The following is a 22,679-nucleotide window of genomic DNA, read 5'->3' on the forward strand; positions in this document are numbered from 1 at the left end:
ACGGGAGGAAAGAGGTAATATGTGCTGATGCCTACGAGCGTAGTATTGTTTTAACACATGGGCTCCAAACAGGACAGGATTAAACTCTAGCTCTAGTACCTTTAAGCGGGACCTTAATAACTTTAACTATTTCTTACTACGATAGACATATAGAATTCCTATTTTTAAGGAAGAAATGAAACCTTCTATTCAGACGGTATGAATTTCGTTTATCTTCCTCGTCGATCCAAAGATCCATTTGGTCAGCAGCTATATATAGTTTTTTTTTATAGCACAAGCAGCTATATATAGTTGTCGAAGCAAATTATCGGTTGGGCCCGATTCTGGCCCATCCAAACAGGCAAACAGCTCTAGTGACGGTTCGCTGAAATTATTATTATCGCCGTCCAGTTTATCGCCGATGAGTCGGCGACGGCGGAAAGGAGACAATGGAGATTGGAGATGCTATCCGGCGAGATTGCCCGGATCAAGGGCAGCGGGAGGTGGCGCGCTTCGTCACCAGCACCATGGACAGGGCCACGGCCCTGCTGCAGAGCGGTCTGTCCAGCCGCGAGCCCGAAGACGCCGTGTACGGAGCGGATTGCTTCCTTGACCGCTACCAGCCAACAAGGTACTTGGGGAGGGTAATGCCTCACGCTTCTTCTTGTTTTATTTTTTTTTGAAACAAAATGTCTCATGCTTCTGTTACTTCCTTCTCTGAAAAAAGAGGGAAGCTATAAATAAACGAGATGTAACGCCTAGTTTAGACTACTTTTGACTACAACCTCCAAAAATGTTAACTTTAGACTAAGTTTAATATCCGTGCCAGTTGGCTAAAGGATACTATATGTTGCTTTAATCATGGAAAGAAATTCATTTCTTCAATTTTTAATTAGTACATGCTACTACATGATGATGATGATAAGAAAGGGTCACCATACATGTGTTTCTGAAATCGGGGGGAAAAGTGGTCAACGGCATCATGGGTGTAGTTTCTCCTAAAGTGATTGGGAATGGACTTTAATCTATGCGTGTGTTTTTCAGCTTGAATTTGTTCCCACATGTTCCTGTCCAGTTAAGTTGGCCTCTACTGCTAGATGATATCACTATGACTTTGCTGGTAAGCTTCCTGCATGTCTCTGCCAAGCTACTCTGCGGTTTGCACTGATTCATCCTGCAGGTCTCAGGTCTCTCAACAATTCTCCACTGATTCAGACACTTGGTGGTCTATGGTCAGTCAGTCTTTCTGTGATACAAAGCAATCTCCGGCAGTTAACTTTTGCTCTCTATCAATTTTGACTTCATTGGTGAAAGGAAACATGGAACAGAAGTATCATGAAGCTAGCCGACCAAAGAAAAATACTAGTATTTGCCAAGACCTTGGGATATACAGGCTGAAACATGTCGCCCTCAATTGGTACCCCTGATAGATGACCACTCCAAGTTGGACATTACTTTCTCTACTACTGCTAGAGCTCCACTGTAAAAGCTCAAGTTTTGGAATCTGCAGCTTTCATTCACACATAATTTTCTAAGCTATTGCCTAGTTCCTAAATCATAGTAGTGATGCTGGAAGCGTTTGCATTGAGGTTGGCTGCCATGCTCTTCCACATGGCCAGGCAAGAAACTGATATTCTCTTGGGTGTGCCCAGAGAGATCAGCAAGCTTCAGAGGATCTTCAGTGATCTCAGCAGAATATTGGTCGATGCTGAGAGGAACCACATCTGCAACGGCAATGCTACTGTGGGGAATTGGGTGAGTGAGCTCCGAGACGCCATGTATGACATGGACAACGTCCTTGACAAGTGGCAGATCCTGCAGTGGGGAATGGGGCCTTCGACCTCATCTTTGTTAGAGTGTTGCAAAATCTCTCTGCTATTCTGTCGTTGCAACCCTGGCGGTACATACAAAATTGGAAGGAAGATCCAAGCACTTAACAAGAGGCTGGAGGGCATTTTGCAGAGGAGCAAACACTTTGATTTCATCTCGAAGGCGGTAGGCTCATCCAGGTATCTCGACCACAAGGCTGTTTATTACCATCGAAAATCTGGATCATCGATCATCCGCTCTGATATTGTTGGAGAGAAGGTTGAGCAAGATACGAGGATGCTCATGAATTACCTCTCGAGCCAAGTGGATACTCGTGCCAAATGTTTGGACATTTCCACAGTTGTTGTTAGCATTGCTATCGTTGGCCCTGGTGGTATAGGTAAAACCACTCTAGCTCGTATGATTTTTAATGATAGTGCTATGGAGGAAATATTCGACAAGAGGATATGGCTTAGTGTTAACCAGGATGTGGACGAAACTGATGTTCTTCAGAGGGTTTTAGCTGCTCTTGATGGTAACTACAGGGGTTATGTTGGAGACAAGGACCAACTTGAGCGTGCAGTGAAATGTGCAGTGAGGCACAAAAAGTTTTTGCTGGTGATGGATGATGTGTGGAGTGATAGCATCTGGAATGAACTTCTTAGGGTCCCACTTAATGATGGTGCTCCAGGTAGCCAGGTGTTGGTGACTACGAGAAATCATGGAGTTGCATGTAGGATGAAAGCACAATTATTCCACCATATTGACAAGCTAAATCCTGAAGACTGTTGGTCCTTGCTTAAGAAGGTTAGTAGCTCTATACTTGTATATATTCCTAGGACAGGATAGCTTATGTGGTCCTCAAGTTTAAAAAAATACTCTACCCTTGAGTAGAAAATTTGCTGTCCTAGACTTTTAAGTAGAAAACAAGTGATACATTGGACATCATCTTGACATCTCATTTGAATTGTTTAGTGATTGTTCTATTTTTTCTTGCAAGTTATTGGCTCAAATCATATGAACTTTCAAGAATTTTCTCTTTATACTGTACAAAATTGTGCACTGTATACATCCATTCCATTTTTCAAGCAGGTAGTTTTCAATGATGAGGATAAATCCGAGTTTGCTGGGTTAGAGGACATTGGTATGGCTATTGTAAAAAGATGTGATGGATTGCCACTTGCAGTAAAGGTTGTTGGAGGACTTCTACTCAGCAGAAGCAGAAGAAGAGGTGTTTGGATGGATATTCTTGACCACTCTGCATGGTCCTTAATGAGTGACGATCTTAATAATGCAGTCTTCTTGAGCTATGAAGAATTGTCTCCTCCTTTAAAGCAGTGCTTTTTACAATGTTCGCTAATTCCTAAGAGTAAAGTAATTCGGCGTAGAACTATTGTCCAGATGTGGATTGCCGAAGGTTTTGTAAGAGACGACACTGGTTCTCAGCTACCAGAAGATTTAGGAATAGAGTACTACAAAGAGTTAATCTCAAGGAACCTTTTGGAATATGATACTCAAATCGTGGATAAGTCAGGATGGATCATGCATGATGTTGTTCGCTCCTTTGCACAGTATGTAATAAGAGATGAAGGGTTGCTGGTAAATGAGGGGAAAAGCATAAATGGTTCCGTTGGCAACCTGAAGTTCCGCCGCTTATCCGTGTCAAAGAAAGAAATAGACTGTGCATCTTTACAAAAACAGAAGTCACTGAGAACCTTGATGCTGTTTGGTACCACCGCAGTTGAGCTAAAGTTTTTACTGAATAAATTTTCTTATTTACGTGTATTACATCTGCAAGATGCAGATGTTACTGAACTGCCAGAGTCTGTTTGTGACTTGTGTCATTTGAGATACTTGGGACTTGAAGGCACAGGCATAACCACAATCCCAGGAGGTATAGGAAATTTGAAATTCCTCCAGCATATGGCCCTTAATAGATGTAAAAATTTGATGCAACTACCAGACAGCATTGTGAAGCTGCAACATCTGATGTCACTTGACATAAGAGGGACTAAGATATCCTCAATAGTTAGGGGTTTCGGGAATCTACAAAATTTGGTTCAGTTGTGGGGGTTCCCAACTAACTTACAGGATAACATAGATGACCGGTGTAGCTTGGGAGAATTGGGGTCTCTGTCAAAACTCAAGTTGCTGAGTATAGAGGGTTTGGAGAAGGCACTTGCAGGTTCTATGGTGACTGAAGCTAAGCTAAGCAGTAAAGCCCACCTCACAGAGTTGGAGCTTAGATGCAGCAGTATGTTCAAAGAAAACAATGAGGTGGAAGATGACCGCAGAGAGTATCATACACGAATTGAAGAGGTGTTTGGTGATCTATGCCCTCCACCTCGCATAGAACAATTTGTGCTTACTGGCTACTTTGGACATCAGATGCCTAAGTGGATGGCAAGGATGGAAGCATTCCAGAACTTAAGGCTGTTGGTGATACGGGATTATCCATGCTGTAAGCAGCTACCATCTGGTTTAGGCCAGATACCCTTCCTTGACTATATTCGGATCCTTCATGCTCCATCAATCGAGTCTATTGGGCATCCATTCCTCCTCCCCACCTTAGGTGGTGATGCAATTGGCATGGATGAGACATCAGAGATAATAGAAACAAGCACTGGAATTAGGCAACCTTATCATCTTTCTTGCGGTGTTGGTGTTGCATTTCCCAAGCTGAGGGAACTTGTTTTCGACCAGGTGATGGAATGGAGAGAGTGGGATTGGGACGAGCAAGTCCAAGCAATGCCTGTTCTTCAGTCACTTAGAATTGACAGCTGCAAGCTGAGGCGTCTTCCTCCAGGACTTGCATGCCAGACAAGATCCCTTAGAAAGTTGTGCCTGGTGAATATCCTTCACCTAGTCTCTGTCGAGAATTTCCCATCCCTTGTTGAGCTTCATTTGAGTCAGAACCCAGAACTTCAGAGGGTCACTAACAATTCATGCTTGCAAAAGATTGAAATTACATATTGCCCAGCACTAGCGCTGTTGGAGGATTTGCCAGCACTACAGAGCATCACTTGGGATGACTTGGATGCTGAAACACTCCCAGAATACTTGCGGGAAGTGGAGATAAACAACTTGGACGTAAAATGCAGCCTAAGATTGCTCCAAATGATATACTTGCAAGATGCCACCTCCGAGTGGGGTAAGATCCAGCATGTCCAACGACTGAATGCTCATGGAGGCAGACAGCCTGATGGAACATACAAGCACTATGTCTTCTATGCCAAGGCAACATCCTGCTTTGACACGAACATCACCAAGACCAGCAGATTGCAGGTACGTGCACTCAACAGGCTTCACATGCATTCTTGTTTAGATCTTCATGTTGGATACCTGCAGATTCATGGCATAGCTTTTTAGGATTTTTAAATCAGTGCATCTTTCTAATGTAATCTTACTTGCATGCCTGCAGGATGCGTATAATAAGGAGGTGGCACAGGAAAAGGGGAATGGAAGAACATGAGAAATGCATGAATGACTCCAATGGTAAGCCTTCGGGTGGTTACTAACTTCCTATAGAACCCTTTGTACAGCCAGCACCTTGGGACAGGATTTCCTGACGAGGGTCGTCCGTTTGTTGTTGATGTACATGTCAAGTTCAGACCAATGCCTATATTCACCATGGTTCATAAACACAGCCTTCAAGTTGAAGCACCGTTGTTACTGATAGAAATATATCCTTGCTTAGATGTATTTTCCTTTCCTTGGTGTTTAGCGCCAGGTTGAGTCCGGCTAGGACTCCTTGCTTGTCACGTTTGGTATGGATAGATGAGATCGGCACCCCTTGATTCTGTTGCTATAAGTCAGGGTGGTTGTTGCCTTGATCTCATATATATATTGTACCCCTGATTACTCAGGGAGGTTAAGCAATCAATACAACATGATTATCTCGCTATCATGGTATCACGAGACCGTCACATCCTGTGACCTACCGCTTCCGCACCCATGGCTGACGCCGCCGCCGCCGCCGCCAAGGCCAACGCCGCCTCCTCTCCTGTCGACACGACACCCGATGCCGCTGCCCAGGAGAAGAAGGAGCGCCAGGCCCTTGCCGATGCCGCCGCCGCCGCCGCCGCCAAGGCCGCTGCCAACACCCAAGAGCGCGTTCGCGCTGCGCATGAAGCCCTGGAGAAGGAACGCCGCACCGCTGCGGATTTGGCGCGCGAGGCTGAGGTAGCTCGCGCCCGCGCCAACCCTTCTGCCTCCCCCGACGGTGACGCGGACTCCTCCTTCCACGACTCCGGCGCGTATGAAGCCGCCGTCGTGGCCAATCTCCACGCGCAGGCTGCCGGAGTCCAGAACATCCGGACCCTAGTGCCCATCGTCCTCGATCCTGTCTTGGCGCACTACGACCGCTGGCGGGAACTCCTCCTCCTCGTCCTTGAGCGCTATGCGCTCTCCTCCCACGTCCTCTCCGACACGACATACCTCGACGTCCCCGCTTGGCGCCGCATGGATGCCGTCGTCCTCTCGTGGCTCTTCGGCGCCGTCACCACGGAGCTCATGGAGACCGTGCGCACCCGCGGCGGCACGGCGCGCACGGCTTGGCTCGGCATCGAGGCGCAATTCCTCGGCAACCGCGAGTTTCGCGCCCTTCAGCTCGACGCCAAGTTCCGCGTCTTCACCCAGGGTGACCTCTCCATCGGCGACTACTGCTCCAAGATGAAATCCATGGCGGATCTCCTCGGCGACCTCGGCGAAGTGGTTCATGACCGCACCCTCGTCCTCAATGTCCTTCGGGGCTTGAACGAGCGCTACGCGCACATGCGCGTCCACTTCCGCCGCTCCAACCCGTTCCCCTGCTTCTGCGACATCCGCAACGATCTCCTCCTCGAGGAGCTCTCCGTCGACGCGTCGCCACCAGCGCCCTCCACCGCCCTCCTTGCCTCGACGCCGAAGAACGCCTCCTCCGGCGGCCTTCCTGGCGGATCTGCGCCGACCCCCTCGGCTGGCGGGAGTGGCTCCTCCAGCAGCTCGCCTGGTGCCACCGGCGGCGCCAATTCTTCGACGGGCAGCGGCGGCGGGGACAACGGCGGCAGACGCAGGCGCCGCAAGGGGCAGGCCCAAGCGCCGTGGCCTTCCATCTACAACCCGTTGACGGGCCAGATTACCATGTGGCCCGGCACGTCCACGGGCCAACAGCAGCGCGGGCCGGCCCAACAACAGCAGCAGCGCAACGGGCCGCAGCAGCAGCAGCAGGCCGCCTTCCAGCAGGCGATGCTCGCCGTCCTCCAGCCGCAGCACCCGGGCGCCCTTCAGCCGCAAGCTCTACAGCAGCAGCAATTGGCCCAGCAGCAGCACCTTGCCATCCAGCAGCAGCAGCTCGCGCAGCAGCAGGCAGGACAGCTCGCGCAGCAGCCATCGCCCTGGACTCCTTGGTCTGGCCATTGGGATTAGCAGCCACTGGCTAACAGCTTCAGTACCATGGCGCTGAACCCGCCTGCCTCCACCGATTGGGTCGTCGACACCGGCGCCTCCTCTCACATGACCCCGGACTCTGGTAACATCTCTCTGTTCCGTCCACCATGTTCTTCATATCCTTCATCGATTGTCGTCGGCAATGGGTCTACTCTTCCTGTCGTAGCTTGTGGTCATTCAGTTCTACCTGGCCCCTTTTATCTTAATGATGTTCTTGTTGCACCTTCCATTATTAAGAATCTTCTTTTTGTCCGCCAGTTTACAACTGATAACCACTGCTCCATCGAGTTTGACCCTCTTGGCCTCTCTTTGAAGGACCTTCGTTCCAGGAACGTGATCGCCAGGTTCAATAGTCCCGGGCCTCTCTACACTCTGCAGCTTCCAGCATCCACGCCGCCATCATGTGCCCTTGCTGCTGCCCCTGCTGCTGTGTGGCACCGTCGCCTTGGACACCCCGGTCTCGAGCCTCTCTCCAAGCTTGTCAGCACATTCGCCATATCTTGTACTAAAGGCACGGATGCCTCCATCTGTCATGCATGCCAGTTAGGTCGTCACATACGTTTACCGTTTCCTACTTCATCTTCTCGGGCTCTCAAGAATTTTGACTTAATTCACTGTGATTTGTGGACATCTCCCGTTGTGAGTGTATCGGGTTACAAGTATTATTTAGTCATTCTTGATGATTGCTCTCACTTTTTATGGACGTTTCCACTTCGCTTAAAGTCTGAAACATTTTCCACTTTGTCCCACTTTTTTTTCTTATGTGACGACCCAGTTTGGCTGTGCTGTTAAGCAAGTTCAGAGCGACAACGGGCGTGAGTTCGACAACACCTCCGCCCGCTCCTTCTTCCTTGACCATGGCGCTATGCTCAGGATGTCCTGCCCCTACACGTCTTCCCAGAATGGCAAGGCAGAACGCATGATCCGCACCGTGAACAACGTCATTCGCTCCATGCTGTTCCAAGCCTCCCTTCTTGCTTCTTATTGGGTTGAAGGCCTCCAGACTGCGACCTACCTTCTGAATCGTCTCCCCACCAAAACCCTTACCCATGGTACTCCCTACTTCTCCCTCCTTGGGATACCCCATTCCTACGATCACCTTAGGGTCTTCGGATGCGCCTGCTACCCTAACCTCTCTGCTACTGCTCCCCACAAGCTCTCGCCTCGCTCCACCCTTTGTGTGTTCCTCGGCTATTCCTCCAATCACAAAGGTTATAGGTGCCTGGATCTCTCCACTAATCGAATTCTCATCTCCAGACACGTCATCTTTGATGAGAATTCGTTTCCTCTCTCCAGCACCCGTCCTACTAATGAGCTTGATTTTCTGCAGAGCAACCATGAGGTTTCGGTCTTCCCTATTGGACCCCAACCCTCTGGTTCCTCCAGTTCGTCACCTGCAGGTCCCCCTGGCGATGCTGCTGCGCCGAGCTCATCCGTGGTGCCCACGCCGCCCCTGGTGCCGCTGTGGCCTTTGCCCAGTGCGACACCGACGCCCGCGCCACGTGCATCCTCGTCCTCGTCAGCCTCAACGCTCGCGCCACGCGCAGCACCGGCTCCGACGACCACGTCGCTCGCGCCACGCGCGGCACCGGCTTCGACGACCACGCCGCTCGCGCCACGCACGGCACCTGCTACGACGTCCGCGCCACGCGCGGCCACAGCTTCCTCAGCACCCGTGCCACGCGCGGCCACGCCCCCGGCTACGCCGTTCGCCTTGAAGGTCTACATACGACGACCTCGGCAGGTGGCTCCACCTCCTCCCGCGCAGGGCGCTGCGCCATCTCCACCCTCAGGGGCTGTGCAGATTCCACAGGTGGTGAATCAGCACCCAATGACTACACGTGGGAAGCATGGTTTTCGTCAGCCTGCTGCATTCCACGCCTCTACGCCTCTTTCGCCGATTCCGAAGACGGTCCGTTCTGCACTTGCCGACCCCAATTGGTGACGTGCCATGAAGGAGTTTGATGCCCTCATGGCTAATGACACGTGGACCCTAGTTCCACGTCCTGCTGGTACAAACTTGGTAACTGGAAAATGGATCTATCGTCACAAGTTTCATGCAGATGGCTCACTGGATCAGTACAAGGCTAGGTGGGTTCTTCGGGGGTTCACACAGTGTCCTGGCATTGATTATGATGAGACATTCAGTCATGTTGTCAAGCCCGCCACAGTTCGCACTGTCTTGTCTTTGGCTCTCTCCCAGGACTGGCCTATTCATCAGCTCGATTTGAAGAACGTCTTTCTCCATGGGACACTATCTGAGACAGTGTACTGCAGTCATCCCACAGGTTTTGTTAACTCCGCTCACCCTTCACATGTCTGCAAGCTCAACAAGTCGCTTTATGGTTTGAAACAGGCTCCTCGTGCTTAGTACAGCCGCTTTGCCAGTCACTTACTCGCGCTTGGATTTGTTGAGGCTAAGTCTGATACTTCATTGTTCATCTACCGTCGTGGCACTGATACAGTATACTTGCTCTTGTATGTTGATGACATTGTTCTTACTGCTTCTAGCCCGGGGCTTCTTCGTAGCACCATCACTACTTTACAGAGTGAGTTCGCCATGAAAGACCTGGGACCCCTACATCACTTCTTGGGCATTGCTGTTCATCGCCGCTCAGATGGTTTGTTTCTCTCCCAGCATCAGTACTTGTTGGATGTCCTGGAGCGCGCTGGCATGTCTGATTGTAAGCCGTGTAGCACGCCTGTTGATACTCATGCCAAGCTGTCAGCCATGAATGGTGATCTTCTTAGTGATGTGACCCACTACCGCAGCCTGACGGGTGCTTTACAGTATCTGACTTTCACTCGCCCGGACATTTCTTATGCGGTTCAGCAAGTTTGCCTTCATATGCATGCTCCTCGGGATTCTCATCTCTCAGCAGTCAAGCAGATATTGAGGTATCTTAGGGGCACGTCTCATCACGGCCTTCTTCTTCGTCCGTCCTCGCCCTCTGAGCTGGTAGTCTATACGGATGCTGACTGGGCCGGGTGTCCGGATACACGCAAATCCACGTCTGGATATGCTGTCTTCTTGGGTGGTAACCTGATCTCCTGGTCGTCTAAGCGTCAGACGACTGTATCTCGTTCCAGTGCTGAGGCAGAGTATAGGGCTGTCGCTAATGGAGTTGCAGAGACTGCTTGGCTTCATCAGTTGCTTTAGGAGCTTCATCGCCCACTGACCAAGTCGACTTTGGTCTACTGTGACAATGTCAGTGCAGTCTACCTCTCCACCAATCCGGTTCAACATCAGCGCACAAAGCATGTCGAGATTGATCTTCACTTTGTGCGAGAACGGGTTGCTGTTGGTGACGTTCGCGTGCTTTACGTTCCAACGACGTCCCAGTTTGCTGATATCTTCACCAAAGGTCTCCCGACATCGGTGTTCACTGAGTTTCGGTCCAGTCTGAACATCTGCAGCATCGACGTTCCGACAGCGGGGGGGGGGGGGGGGGGTGATAGAAATATATCCTTGCTTAGGGGTATTTTCCTTTCCTTGGTGTTTAGCGCCAGGTTGAGTCCGGCTAGGACTCCTTGCTTGTCACGTTTGGTATGGATAGATGAGATCGGCACCCCTGATTCTGTTGCTATAAGTCAGGGTGGTTGTTGCCTTGATCTCATCTATATATTGTACCCCTGATTACTCAGGGAGGTTAAGCAATCAATACAACGTGATTATCTCGCTATCAGTTACCATCTACTGCTTCCAAACAGAGTTTTCAGGAATCAGGAGCTGGGGATATTGAAGCAAAACGAGTTGGTTGCATATTGCGGCATGGGTGGCTGGTTACCTTCTACTCTTCTAGTCTATCGCGGGCCACCGGCCAACTAATGCACCTGTGCATTTTTTCTTCAATTCCTACTTCCTAGTCAGTACACGCTACATGACACGGAATAAATGGTTAGATTATCATCATTATGCTTTCTCCTAAAGTAGAGGCCGGGAATGCAGACTTCGATCTCCACCATTTGATTTTTTTTTATTTTTTTGCAATGTGTATGTTTTGGCTAATATCACTCTGTTCGTTTGGCTGTGGCCGGTGGCAGGTGTTTATTTGTTGTTACTGTTGGTGGCTGGTGGCTGGTGTTGATTTGGTGTGAGAGAAAAACACTGCTGTTTGATTGGTTGACAAGCCAAGCGAACAAAGTGATTTGTTCCGGCGTGTGAGTGTGCATCTACTGCTAGAAGATGAGTCATTGTTCAGCAGGTAATTTACCATGTCTTTCCAGTAACCTTCCTGCATGTCTCTGCCCAACTAGTCTGCAGATATTCCTCCTGCAGGTACCAAGTCTCTGTCAAGAAAACTTACCTCTGGTTCGGGCGCTCAGTTGTCAAGTTCTAGTCTACCGCGTGCTAAAGGAACCATGGTTCAGAAGCTGTATGGAGCTAGCTGACCAAGCAAAAAAATACTACCACTTGCCAAGACCTTGGGATGTACAGGCCAAAACATGTCGCCGTCAAATGGCGCCCTTGGTGATTACTCCAAGCTGAAGCTGGCCTGGGCAGTGCTTTCTTTACCACGTCCAGGGTTCCACTGTAATAGCTCAGGTTTTGGGTTCTGCAGAATCTGCAGCACCCCTCCACACCTGAAGCTGAAGCTGGGCAGAACTGAATTGCAGCAGTGATGCTGGAGGCTCTCACGTACGTCAAGGTTGGCTGGTATGACCTTCCAGATGGCCAGGTAGGAAGCACATGTGCTCTCGCAGGTGGTCAGCTCTTCCAGGCACCATGATGTTGTTGGGGAGGAGATTGCACACGATACAAGGATGCTCGTTGGCGTTGATGTTGCTGTCACTGGTGTCGCTGGTATAGGCCAAACAACTCTAGATCAGATGATTTTTCCAAGTTTCAACGATAGCCATTCGATGAGATGGACCATGCGCTGTGCAGAGTGATAGCCAGTGGCGGATCTAGAAAAAATACTAGGAGGGGCTGATTTACATCATCTTCTACCTATAGCTACTTCTCTCAAGGTTTAATGGTTACAAGATTATAGGAGGGACTTAGGAGCTCCATGGTTCTAGCACGGGTAGGAGGGGCTTGAGCCCCGGCTGACCCGGTGCTAGATCCACCCCTGGTGATAGCTATCAGGGCATTTCTGTAGACAAGGACCTGCTTGCTCCAACGCGAATTGAAGCAAGCAGTGAGTCACGGATTGAATTGAACCTGAACTAAAAAAGGCTAAAAAGATATCCGTCGATTGGCCACTACTTTGTGTTTCCCTTACTAAAAAAAGGGCGTGTTTAGTTCGCGAATTTTTTGGGTTTAGCTACTGTAGCACTTTCGTTTTTATTTGGTAATTAGTGTCCAATCATGAACTAAATAGGCTCAAAAGATTTATCTCATCATTTACAGCTAAACTTTACAGCTAAACTGTGCAATTGGTTAGTTTTTAAAACTAGATTTAATGCTTCATGCATGTGTCCAAAAATTCGTGACAGGAAATCTTGAAATTTTTTGGAAACTAAACATGGCCTTATAAAATCTGATCGGAGGAAGTAACAAAAGCTACAATCTAATTTAAGGATCCAAATCCCCAGCTGAAACATGCATTTCATAGTTGGACAACCCAATCCCTAGACGTTAACAAGTCACGAAGTTGCATTGTGCTTACCAAGACAATCTCGTGCTAACAAACATTCTCTACACAAATCCCTATCCAGGCAATAATACTCCGAGGCGGCCCACGGAGCCCATCCTTGTTCCGCTGTGCTCTTTTTTTTTTTTTGAACTCGGAAAACAAGTTTCCATCAGACATCAACTCCAGCCTGGTCTTCACAGACCAGATTGGAGACAAAGGTAGGGATTTGGCTCAGAAACATAGCTGAACCAGAGCTGACCACGCTCGCCCCATGCATTGCAAGGCAATCCGCCACTTTGTTGCAATTTCTTCGACAGTGCTGAATAATGCAGTAATCAAAAGATGAGGTAATGAAATCCCTGATTTACTTGAGAAGACAGTCATCCACACTATGATCAAGCTCAGTAGTGGTCAGACCATGCACCCATTCCGTAGCATCAGTTTCAAGGATGATTCTTGACATACCAAGGTGTGCGATTCTCTCCAGACTGTACAGAGCAGCAAGAGCTTCAGCTTGAAAAGAGGAGGCTGCCCTACGCAAATTACCACAGCCCCCTTCCAGATATTCACCCATACTATTCCTTGCTACAAAACCCCAACCTCCATGACTTGTAGCAACCTTGAAAGCAGCATCAATATTTATCTTGTAGATATTTTCAGGAGGGGGTTCCCATTTTCTTTGCCCAATCTGCTGCTGAAATTTTGTTGTCTTTTGATTCTTTTCAAATTCTGAGACATAAAAGATAACCAAAGAGCAGATCTCCATGCTTGTAGGCTTTTTTCCCCTGCATTCACCTTGTTTCTCACTGACCACCATTTCCATAACAGAACAACAATTTGCATTTGGAGATGCGGTGAAATGGACCATATTTTTTGCATCAACTCCCGACCCGATTGGCAAGCTGATAAAGTCAAACGATGTTCCTCTAAATTGAGATTTCTCCAGCATTCCTTCACCGCTTTGCATTTGAAGAAAAGGTGTCCAGGATCTTCATCTAGCCTTTGACACATAGGGCATAGAGTGTCAACTTTCATCCCTCTACGGGCCAAATTCCGTCGGACTGCCAAGCTGTTATGAATTAGACGCCACACAAACATTTTGACCTTATTTGGAACCTCCATACCCCATATTTTATCCCACCTGAAGACCGAAATCTCCTTTGGGAGGGACTCTGAATTTTCTGCACTCCTACCCTTCTCATCTTCTCTTCTTTGTACTGCTACTTTATAAGCTGTGCTCTCCTTCGTACAGAAGTAACCGGGGAGGAAAGCGTGAGTGGGTGACAGCCAGACGAGGTGGTTGCGGCTCGTGAGCTTCCACACTGATCGAGGGTTTAGGGTTTTCTCCTCCCCTCCCCTCCCCTCCCCCCTCCTCCTCCCCGAGACCCCGACGCCGCCGCCATGGCCGGGGCGGAGGACGAGGACGAGTTCAAGGACGCATTGGCGGCCGCGGATTCGCCACCTTCCTCGCCGTCACCCACCTCCAAGCCCAAGCCCGCCGCCGCTGCTGGGGGAGGTGGTGGTGGTGGCCTCGGGAGGAGGCTGCTCTCCTCCATCCCTATCCCCGCCTCTCTCTCCGCCGCGATCGGCCGGTTCTCCTGCCCCAAGCCGCCGGCGTCCAACGTGGGCCTCGGCCTCCTGCTCCACGGGGGCCTCGCTACCCCCGCCGACGGCTACGGCAACCCTGCCTCCGACGCGGCGCCGGCCATCAGTAGCCCCCACCTGCCCCCGTTGGCTTCTCTCCAGCGGCAGCACGGGGAGGATCAGGCTGCTGGGCTTGGCGCAGGTTTGGGGGAGGAGGGTCTAGGGCTAGTACCGGCGGAGGAGCAAGGGCGGCCTACGGCTGAAGATCGGGAGCAGGAAGATGTTGCTGTTGGTGGGTGCTCTGCGAACGGAAATGATTTCCCTTTGCGTGGTCAGGAGGAGGAGGGGGAGCAGTGCCAGTGTGATGAATTGGGGGTGACCGCGGACGGTTGCATGGTCCAAGATCAAGAGGTGGTGGTGGAGCAGGAAGGGCCTCGCGAGGATTGTGCTGCTGTGGTGGAAGATCAGAGTAACATCACTGCTGTAGAGCAATGTGCCAGTGATGAAACAAGGGCAGTCAAGTGTGACAATGCTGTGGAAGTAAATGAGCAGGTGACAGACCAAGAAGGTGCTGTTAGCATACTGGATGCAGTTGAGGATGGCGTTGCTTTGGGATCACAAGAGGAGGAGGATGTGGCGGTGGCAGAGCAAGGTGAGGATGTCATTTCTGTACAAGATCATCTTGAGGTGGTGGAGCAGTGCACTGGTTATCAATTGAGAACCACCACAGGCGATAATGCTGGGCAAGATCAAGATTTGTTGGACCAAGAAGAGGCAACTGAGTGTCACACCGCTCTGGGAGCTGTAGAACAATGCACCAATGATGGGTCAAAAGTGGTGAAGGCTGTCAATATCGTGGAAGAAGAGAGGGCGGTGGAACAAGAAGGTGCTCTTGGCATACTGGATGCAGCCAAGGATCTTAGTGTACTGGATGCAGCCAAGGATCTTGGTGTACTGGATGCAGCCAAGGATGGCGCTCCTGTGGAATCGCAAGAGGAGGATGTGGTGGTCAAAGAGCAAAATGAGGATGTCATTTTTGTACAAGATCAACATAAGGTAGTGGAGCAGTGCACTGGTGATCTATTGAGAACAGCCACAGATGATAATGCTGCACAGGATCAAGATGTGATGGAGAAAGAAGGGGCAACTGAGGATTACACTGCTGTGGAAGCTGTTGAACAATGCACCAATGATGGATTAAAAGCAGTCAAGGATGGCAATATTGTGGAAGAAAAGGAGAAGGCTGTGGAGCAAGAAGTTGCTGTTGGCGTTCTGGATGCAGCTAAGGATTGTTCTACTGTGGAATCGCAAGCGGAAGAGGATGTGGTGGTGGCAGAGCAAAGTGAGGACAGCATTTCTGTGCAAAATGAACATAAGGTGGTGGAGCAGTGCACTGGTGATCAATTGAAAGCAACTGCAGATGATAATGCTACCCAAGATCAAGGAGTACTTGAGCAAGAAGGGGCAACTGAGTGTTATACTACTCTGGAAGCTGTGGAAGAATGTGCCAATGATGAAACAAGAGCAGCCAAGGATGGCAATGTTGTGGAAGAAAAGGAGAGGTTGGTGAAGCAAGAAGGTGATGTTAGTGTGCTGAATGCAGCTGAGGATGACATTATTGTGGAACCACATGAGGGTGTGGTGGCGGCAGAGCAATGTGAGGGTGACATTTCTGTACAAGATCAACATAAGGTGGTGGAGCAATGCACTAGTGGTCTACTGAGAACAACCATGGATGATAGTGGCGCAGAAGGTCAAGAGGTGGTGGAGCAAGAAGGTATCATTGTTGATAGGGACGCGGCAGCAGATGACATTGCTGTTGAAGATAAAGAGAAGGAAATCAAACAATCTGCTTGTGACGAATCAAGAACAACCAATGATGAAAATGTCACGGAAGCTAACAAGAAGATGGTGGATCAAGAAGATGTCATTGACAAACATGGTGTGATCACGGATGTCAGTGTTGTGGAGTTATCAGAGGAGAACAGTATAGTGGTTGTAGAGCAAGGTGGGGATGGCATCTCTCTACCAGATGAGGGTAATGTGGTGGAGCAGTACACCAGTGATCAACTGAGAGCAACCATGGATGATAATGCTGCAGAAAACAAAGAGATTGGGGAGCAAGAAGGTGCCATTGTTGAAAGGGTTGTGACCACAGATGGCATTAGTGTTGTAGATCAAGAGAAGGAAGTAGAGCAATCTGCTGACGCTGAATCAACAGCAACCAAGGATGAAGATGGTGTGGAAGATAATGAGGACGTGGTGGTTGCAGAGCAAGGTGGGGTTGAGATCTCTGTAGGAGATGTGGGTAATGTTGTGGAGCAGTGTACCAGTGATCAGCTGAGAGCAACCATGGAAGATAATGCAGTAGAATGCCAAGAGGTGGTGGAGCAAGAAGGTGCCATTTTTGAACGGGGTGCGACTACCGTTGAAGATCAAGAGAAGGAAGTCGAGCAATCTGCAGGCAACGAATTAAGAGTAACCAAGGATGAGAATACTGTGGAAGATGCCATTGGAAAACAAGGTGCAACTAAGGATGGCAGTGGTGTGGAGTCACAAGAGGAGGATGTAGTTCTTGGAGAGCAAGGTGGGGATGACATTTCTGTACGAGATGAGGGTAATGTGGTGGAGCAATGCACCAGTGATCTACAGAGAACAACCACAGATGATAATGCTGCGGAAGATCCAGAAATGGTGGAGCAAGGAGGTGTTGTTAGTGTGCTGGGTGCAGCCAAGGTTGACATTGCTGTGGAATCGCGAGAGGACATTGTGGTGGCAGAGCAAGTTGAGGATGGTGTTTCTGTACAAGATCAAGATAAGGTGGTGGAGCAATGCACCAGTGATCAACCGAGAACAAGCACAGATGATTTTGCTGCGGAAGATCATGAGGCGAGCAGGGAGAATATTGGTTTCTCTACACGATACCCACAGAGGTCTGGTAAATTGAACTGCCGTTTTTACATGTCAAACGGGAGCTGCTCATACGGGTCATCATGCCACTTCAACCATCCACAGGTAAAATTGGTCAACTTCTTTTTTTTTTGGGTTTTTCAGTGCCATCCTTATTCATCTTGTTAATGATATAACAACCAACCATATAATATGTCTCCCTCCACTCGACTTGTTCTACATGTGTGCATGCATCTTTATCCTTCAGTATATATTTTTCTCCCTCTAAATTTGAAGGGCATGATATAAGTGCTGACAGTATTTGCAGGACATGTCATATACTGATGTGGACATTAGAAAGTTGGATAATACCTGTTCAGTGCTTTGTTTTTCATTTACTTACCTTGTAATATCTGGGATAATTTTCGTCCTTTTTTAAATATATTGAAATGTCTTTTCATCACTACAGCTCAAAGCAAAACTGGAAGTTTCAAATTTCCCCTCTGAACAAAGAAACCGTGAAGTTGAATTTCTGGAACTGAACCGTGTTGGCCTCCCCATTCGAGAAGTATGGTTTTCCTTTCCCCTATATTCATCTAAGTTGGTTGAGAAACTTATACTTTGCTTTAAAGCTGCTTAAGCTTAATTTTGTTCTTTGATCAGGGAGCAAGGAAATGTACCTATTACATGCGTAATGGAACGTGCAAATATGGAAAGAAATGTTGTTTTAACCATCCAGAGCAAGTCCTTGATGTTCAACCCCACATGCCAACAGGGTGGGATGATACTAACTTGCAATCTTCACCGCACTCAAAGAAATCAGCTGAATATACAACCATAAATGACATATCATCTGGCTCAGAGATTCTTCCTCCAAACATACTTCGGATGCTTTTACCTCCTCAGAATGAGCCTCCTTGTACAGAAGAAAAAGAAATGAAGGTGCAGAAGGTACATCCATACATCCTTTAGTTATTGATCATTATATCTCATGGTAGATTAAAATATTAATCTTTTCCATATATTGGAATGCTGCTATATTTTTTTGAGGAGCGGATGTTTCTTTATTTTTTATGTAGGGCAGTAGCACATCTGCTTGTACATGGATAAAGATTCTTCCAATCTTCAATGGAATTGTGATTTGCATTTTTTAATCTTTTTTTGTTCCTTTAGGATATTATTGACCCAAAACCAAGTCATATGACCTAAGAAATCATGTCAGGCTGCTCACATGTATTTGTTGAATCTTGAAAATTAATGTTACTATACTGGATGCTTGAGTTGAAATATAGACCTGAACCTTTATTTAAAAGGGTTAGTTGGATCCATGCCACTCCAATTTCTTGAAATTGGATCACTCCAATTTAAAAAGGCATTCTGAATATCTGATATGAGTAACCTGAGGTCTGTCCAAGTACATTTTCTTAATAGGCTACCACTACCCTTGTATAGTTGTATGCTGTTCCAGTATTGACACTCTTTCAGAAAAGAGTTTAGATATTAGTTATGAGACATTGACACTTATTGTTTTTTCCTTCGCTTGACACTGGTTGACATTTTATACTTCTGCTGAGGCACGGCTACCCTAAAAGCAGGGTCTATCATGACCTAAATTTGAATTTGATGTAGGGCATATTTAGTTAAGAACCGCCTTAGGATGTTATGGACTTGGGAAAGGATAGATGGGTAGGAATCTGACTGAGAACTGGTGTAGATTAGTTTCTTAGCAGACAGAGGGAGAGGAAGACTACGGCAGGGAGATAATATCTGGTGTGGGGATATAATCTATTATCTTTTGAGAAACAGATGGAGATACGTGAGGGCATAGAGGGTACAAGGGATCCTTCTGGTCTAATCTTTTGATTAACCAAAATAGATGTTGTCTTCCTCCTGAACATGAGCCCATAATAACAATCCACATTTTAGCTAAGGAGATACAGTTCCCCTCTGAATGGACTATACAATACAATACTAGAAAGCAAGTACAATTGGGCAAGTTCTCATGTGCTGTACTGTATGCCATGGATTACCCAAGGCCCCTGACATAGTGAATGGACTTTTGCAATTTTTGTGAACCACCTTAGGGACTTGCAGTTTATTCTTCATATGGATTTTGCATCTGACCCAATGTGTTTCACAATTTTGCATGCTGGTATTAGATCCTTACATTAGACATGCATCCTTCATGTTCAGGTGAACTAGATTTGTCACTTTTGCAATTTTCGGAATGCCACCTGAAACTCTTGTGAACTATGGCTATGGCAATGTATTCTTGACAATTTTTTCTCATCTGCTTCAAGTAGGATCCCGATTGGCCATCTGCTTCAGATGATTCTGATGGCTGCTGTTCAGCAGACAGTTCAGATGGGCCTTTGTGCAAGCAGGAACACATGGACTATCCTGAGAGGCCTGAATGCCCTTTCCTTCAGAAATTTGGTAATTGTAAGTTTGCATCAGCATGCCAATATTACCATCCAAAAGACAAATTCCCAAGTAAATACCATCTAAAAGACAAATTCCAAAGAAGATTCTATCCAAAAGACAATTTTCAAAGTAGATACCGTTCAAAAAGAGACCCACCACTGGCAGAAGAACTGAAGGTTTATCCTGATAGACCTGGTAAACCTGAATGCCCCTTCTATATGAAAACTGGGTCCTGTAAATTTGGGGCAGACTGTAAATTTCATCACCCAATGGATTTAACCCCAAGCATGCAGTGCCCAGGAAGTCCAAAAAGGTTGGTTGCTGCTAATCAACACCATCCAGCAGCTAGAATCCCAAGCATACAGGGCCCAGCAAGTCCAGAACGGTCAGTTGCTGCTAACGAACACCATCAATCAGCTAGAATCACACTACAGGACCATATGTACCAGCAACAAAAATGTCCCGAGAGACCTGGTGAACCAGATTGCCGGTACTACATGCAATTTGGGAAGTGTAAATTTCAATCAGCATGTATATTTAATCATCCAAAAGATAGACTTTCAACTGGGTGGCATCCAGCAGAATGCCCATTCTACATGAAAACTGGGACATGCCAATTTGGATCAGCTTGTGAATTTTCTCATCCCAAAGATCAGTGTTCAAGCACAGGGGTATGTATTTTTTACTGATGGTTAGTTCATTCAGTGGTGGCACTTTTTTTACATGAACGTCCAGGAGACCTATGGGTCATTGTATTAGAGATATAGATGTTCTTTATCTTCCCTTTTATTTGGCAGTAGTACCTATTGGTAGTTCTTTCATCTTCCTTTTGTTTGGTACTTTTTCTGAAGCATTGGAAGAGGCATGAGATAATAACTGAACACACCTTTTCAAATTACCTTACGGGTTCTGAGATTCTTTAATTGGTTTCCAAATATAGTTATATACTGATTATTTGATTATCTGTAATGGAGATAAGAAAGCATACACAAGCTTCTGTACTTTCATTTCTGATCTGATGTTTATGCAAAGAACAGCAAATGTTATTCCCACATGACCTCTAGGGGTTGTAGAATTAGTGTATTAGTGCTCACAAATTTTGCCACATTGTGATTTCAACAAAAATAAATGGTTTATCGTTCCTTTCTGATATCTGAACTTTGGCACCGTGTTGTTTCAGGAAGCAATTTGTGATGGTACTGACTATGAGCATGATTTCGTCATGAAGTCAGAGAATGTTCTGCAACAACAGGAAAAGACAATATATCCTGAAAGGCCTGGTGAACCCGAGTGTTCTCACTACATGAAGCATGGCTACTGTAAATTTCAGAAGAGCTGCAAATTCCATCATCCGACATACCGTCTTTCAAGGACATAGGTACACCTTTATGTGGTATCTTTTTTTTTTCTTGGTATTGAATGTTCATATCATTATGGCTTACTTTATGGGTTTGTTTTGTGTGTTAAATTTTCAAATAAATATGCTTTACAGCCTAGCAGTTAAGGAAAAAGAAACCTTGCAGTCAAATAAATTTTGTGTTTGCGTAGCAGAAAAGTATATACGCATGGATTGAATCAATCTTAATTTGTGTCCAGTGGGTTACTGTTACCCAAATATTGGCAGCTACCTTAATTACATGATCATACAGGCACATAGCATCTATTTAGTTACTATATCATAATGTTCTTTCTGGGTACTGCATATGCTATTTACCTGGAAACTGGCATGCAAGAACGGCACCAGGTGTTGGAGATCCCTTTTGGCATTGCTGGTTTGGACCCCTTGTTGTCTTGTCTTCTGGGCAGCATGATACAGACTTAAGTTTGTCTCCGTTGTGTATTGCATTTGAATCATTTGAGAGTGGTAGCTGATGTTTGCACAGCACATAAGCTGCTGCAACTGACATGTGGAAACTAGTTATTTCACATCACCGTAGCTTTCTCTTGTTTTGCCCCCCTCGTTTGACTGATTAACCATGTGTTTTGATTGCCTTGTTTGCAGGACAATTTCGCCGCTACCACTTCTGTAGCTGATGAGTGGAGGAAGTTCTGATGATGGAATAGAAATGCTTGTAGGGACGCAGCTTGAACCCTAGTCTCCCTTGGTTGAGGGATTGATTTTATTCATGTTTATGTCGAATTCCTGCCCTATTCGTCGTTAGAGTTCTCATACCAGATGTGAACTGCCTGGTGGCTCCCGACGCCCAGTCACTCGTATGCCATTTAACGTTGATGCGACCTCCCTGTGTTGATAACTTGAGGTTGCGAACTACGCACCTTGGCATGCAGCTCTAGATGCCTGCACTGACCGAAGATTGTGATCATGGCCAGATTAATATATCGGACCATCTTTTGTAACGTGCGCCCCCCTATCGTTTTGTTTGTCCTTCGCAATCTCTGTTGTTTCGTGTGTACGCGATAAGCATGCATGTGTTGGTTGTCGTCAGCCTGCTGGCCAAAACTCTGCTTGATTTTCTCACCAGTCGGTCGATCGATCCTGCGAGTTTGTAGCCTTCTTGCGCATGTTGAAGGCTCGAGGTTCTTTCTGGCCTATATTGTGCTGTGCACAATATTTTTGACTCGATTTGATTGATTCGAAGTAGTGAATGGTGCCGAAACTTGTCAAGGTCCTACATTGTTGGCTTCTGGTGATGGACACAGTTCTCTGCCGATCAAAGCGTCGGCATGCTACGAGGCATGCTCGTGTTCTGGAGTTGAGGGATTAAAGCCCCAACAGCGGTCACTCACGGACCTGCATGCCCTTCACAGATCTTTTCCTCTGAGATTTTTTTTCCGAACAAATTCCTCAGAGAAATTTAAGCCTCGTGCCTCGCCCGTGTTCAAGAGTCAGGACTCCAGGGAATCTCAGGCCCAACCGCGCCAGGAAAAAAGAAAAACTCAGATGCAACAGCTACTTAGCCAGCGCCGCTAATCGTCTGAGGCCACGGGCCACGGCAGTAATGTTTGCAGAACGGGAGGTCGCACTCA

At 47.4% G+C, this 22,679-nt stretch overlaps 2 protein-coding genes across 4 annotated transcripts; both read left to right on the plus strand.

Moving 5' to 3' along the window:
* Positions 1-316: 316 nt before the first annotated feature.
* Positions 317-12,407, plus strand: LOC120690366 (disease resistance protein RGA2-like). Of its 3 annotated transcripts, none has more exons than XM_039972998.1 (7): positions 317-610; positions 1,024-1,099; positions 1,160-2,595; positions 2,881-5,073; positions 5,210-5,283; positions 11,260-11,420; positions 11,480-12,407. In XM_039972998.1, exons 3-5 carry the CDS (start codon positions 1,546-1,548, stop codon positions 5,258-5,260), a joined length of 3,294 nt encoding a protein of 1,097 aa, XP_039828932.1. In that variant the 5' UTR covers positions 317-610; positions 1,024-1,099; positions 1,160-1,545; the 3' UTR covers positions 5,261-5,283; positions 11,260-11,420; positions 11,480-12,407. The 3 variants fall into 3 exon arrangements, with proteins under 3 accessions (XP_039828932.1, XP_039828933.1, XP_039828931.1); XM_039972999.1 differs by having other exon boundaries at positions 11,495-12,407; XM_039972997.1 differs by having other exon boundaries at positions 317-623; positions 1,024-2,595.
* A 1,646-nt stretch (positions 12,408-14,053) lies between these two features.
* LOC120690370 lies at positions 14,054-22,049 on the plus strand. Its single transcript, XM_039973006.1, has 6 exons — positions 14,054-17,393; positions 17,737-17,835; positions 17,931-18,218; positions 19,571-20,362; positions 20,872-21,069; positions 21,694-22,049. Exons 1-5 carry the CDS (start codon positions 14,196-14,198, stop codon positions 21,067-21,069), a joined length of 4,575 nt encoding a protein of 1,524 aa, XP_039828940.1. The 5' UTR covers positions 14,054-14,195; the 3' UTR covers positions 21,694-22,049.
* Positions 22,050-22,679: the final 630 nt, after the last annotated feature.

Source organism: Panicum virgatum, chromosome 9N (assembly GCF_016808335.1).
Source record: "Panicum virgatum strain AP13 chromosome 9N, P.virgatum_v5, whole genome shotgun sequence".
Classification (NCBI taxonomy): Eukaryota; Viridiplantae; Streptophyta; class Magnoliopsida; order Poales; family Poaceae; genus Panicum; species Panicum virgatum.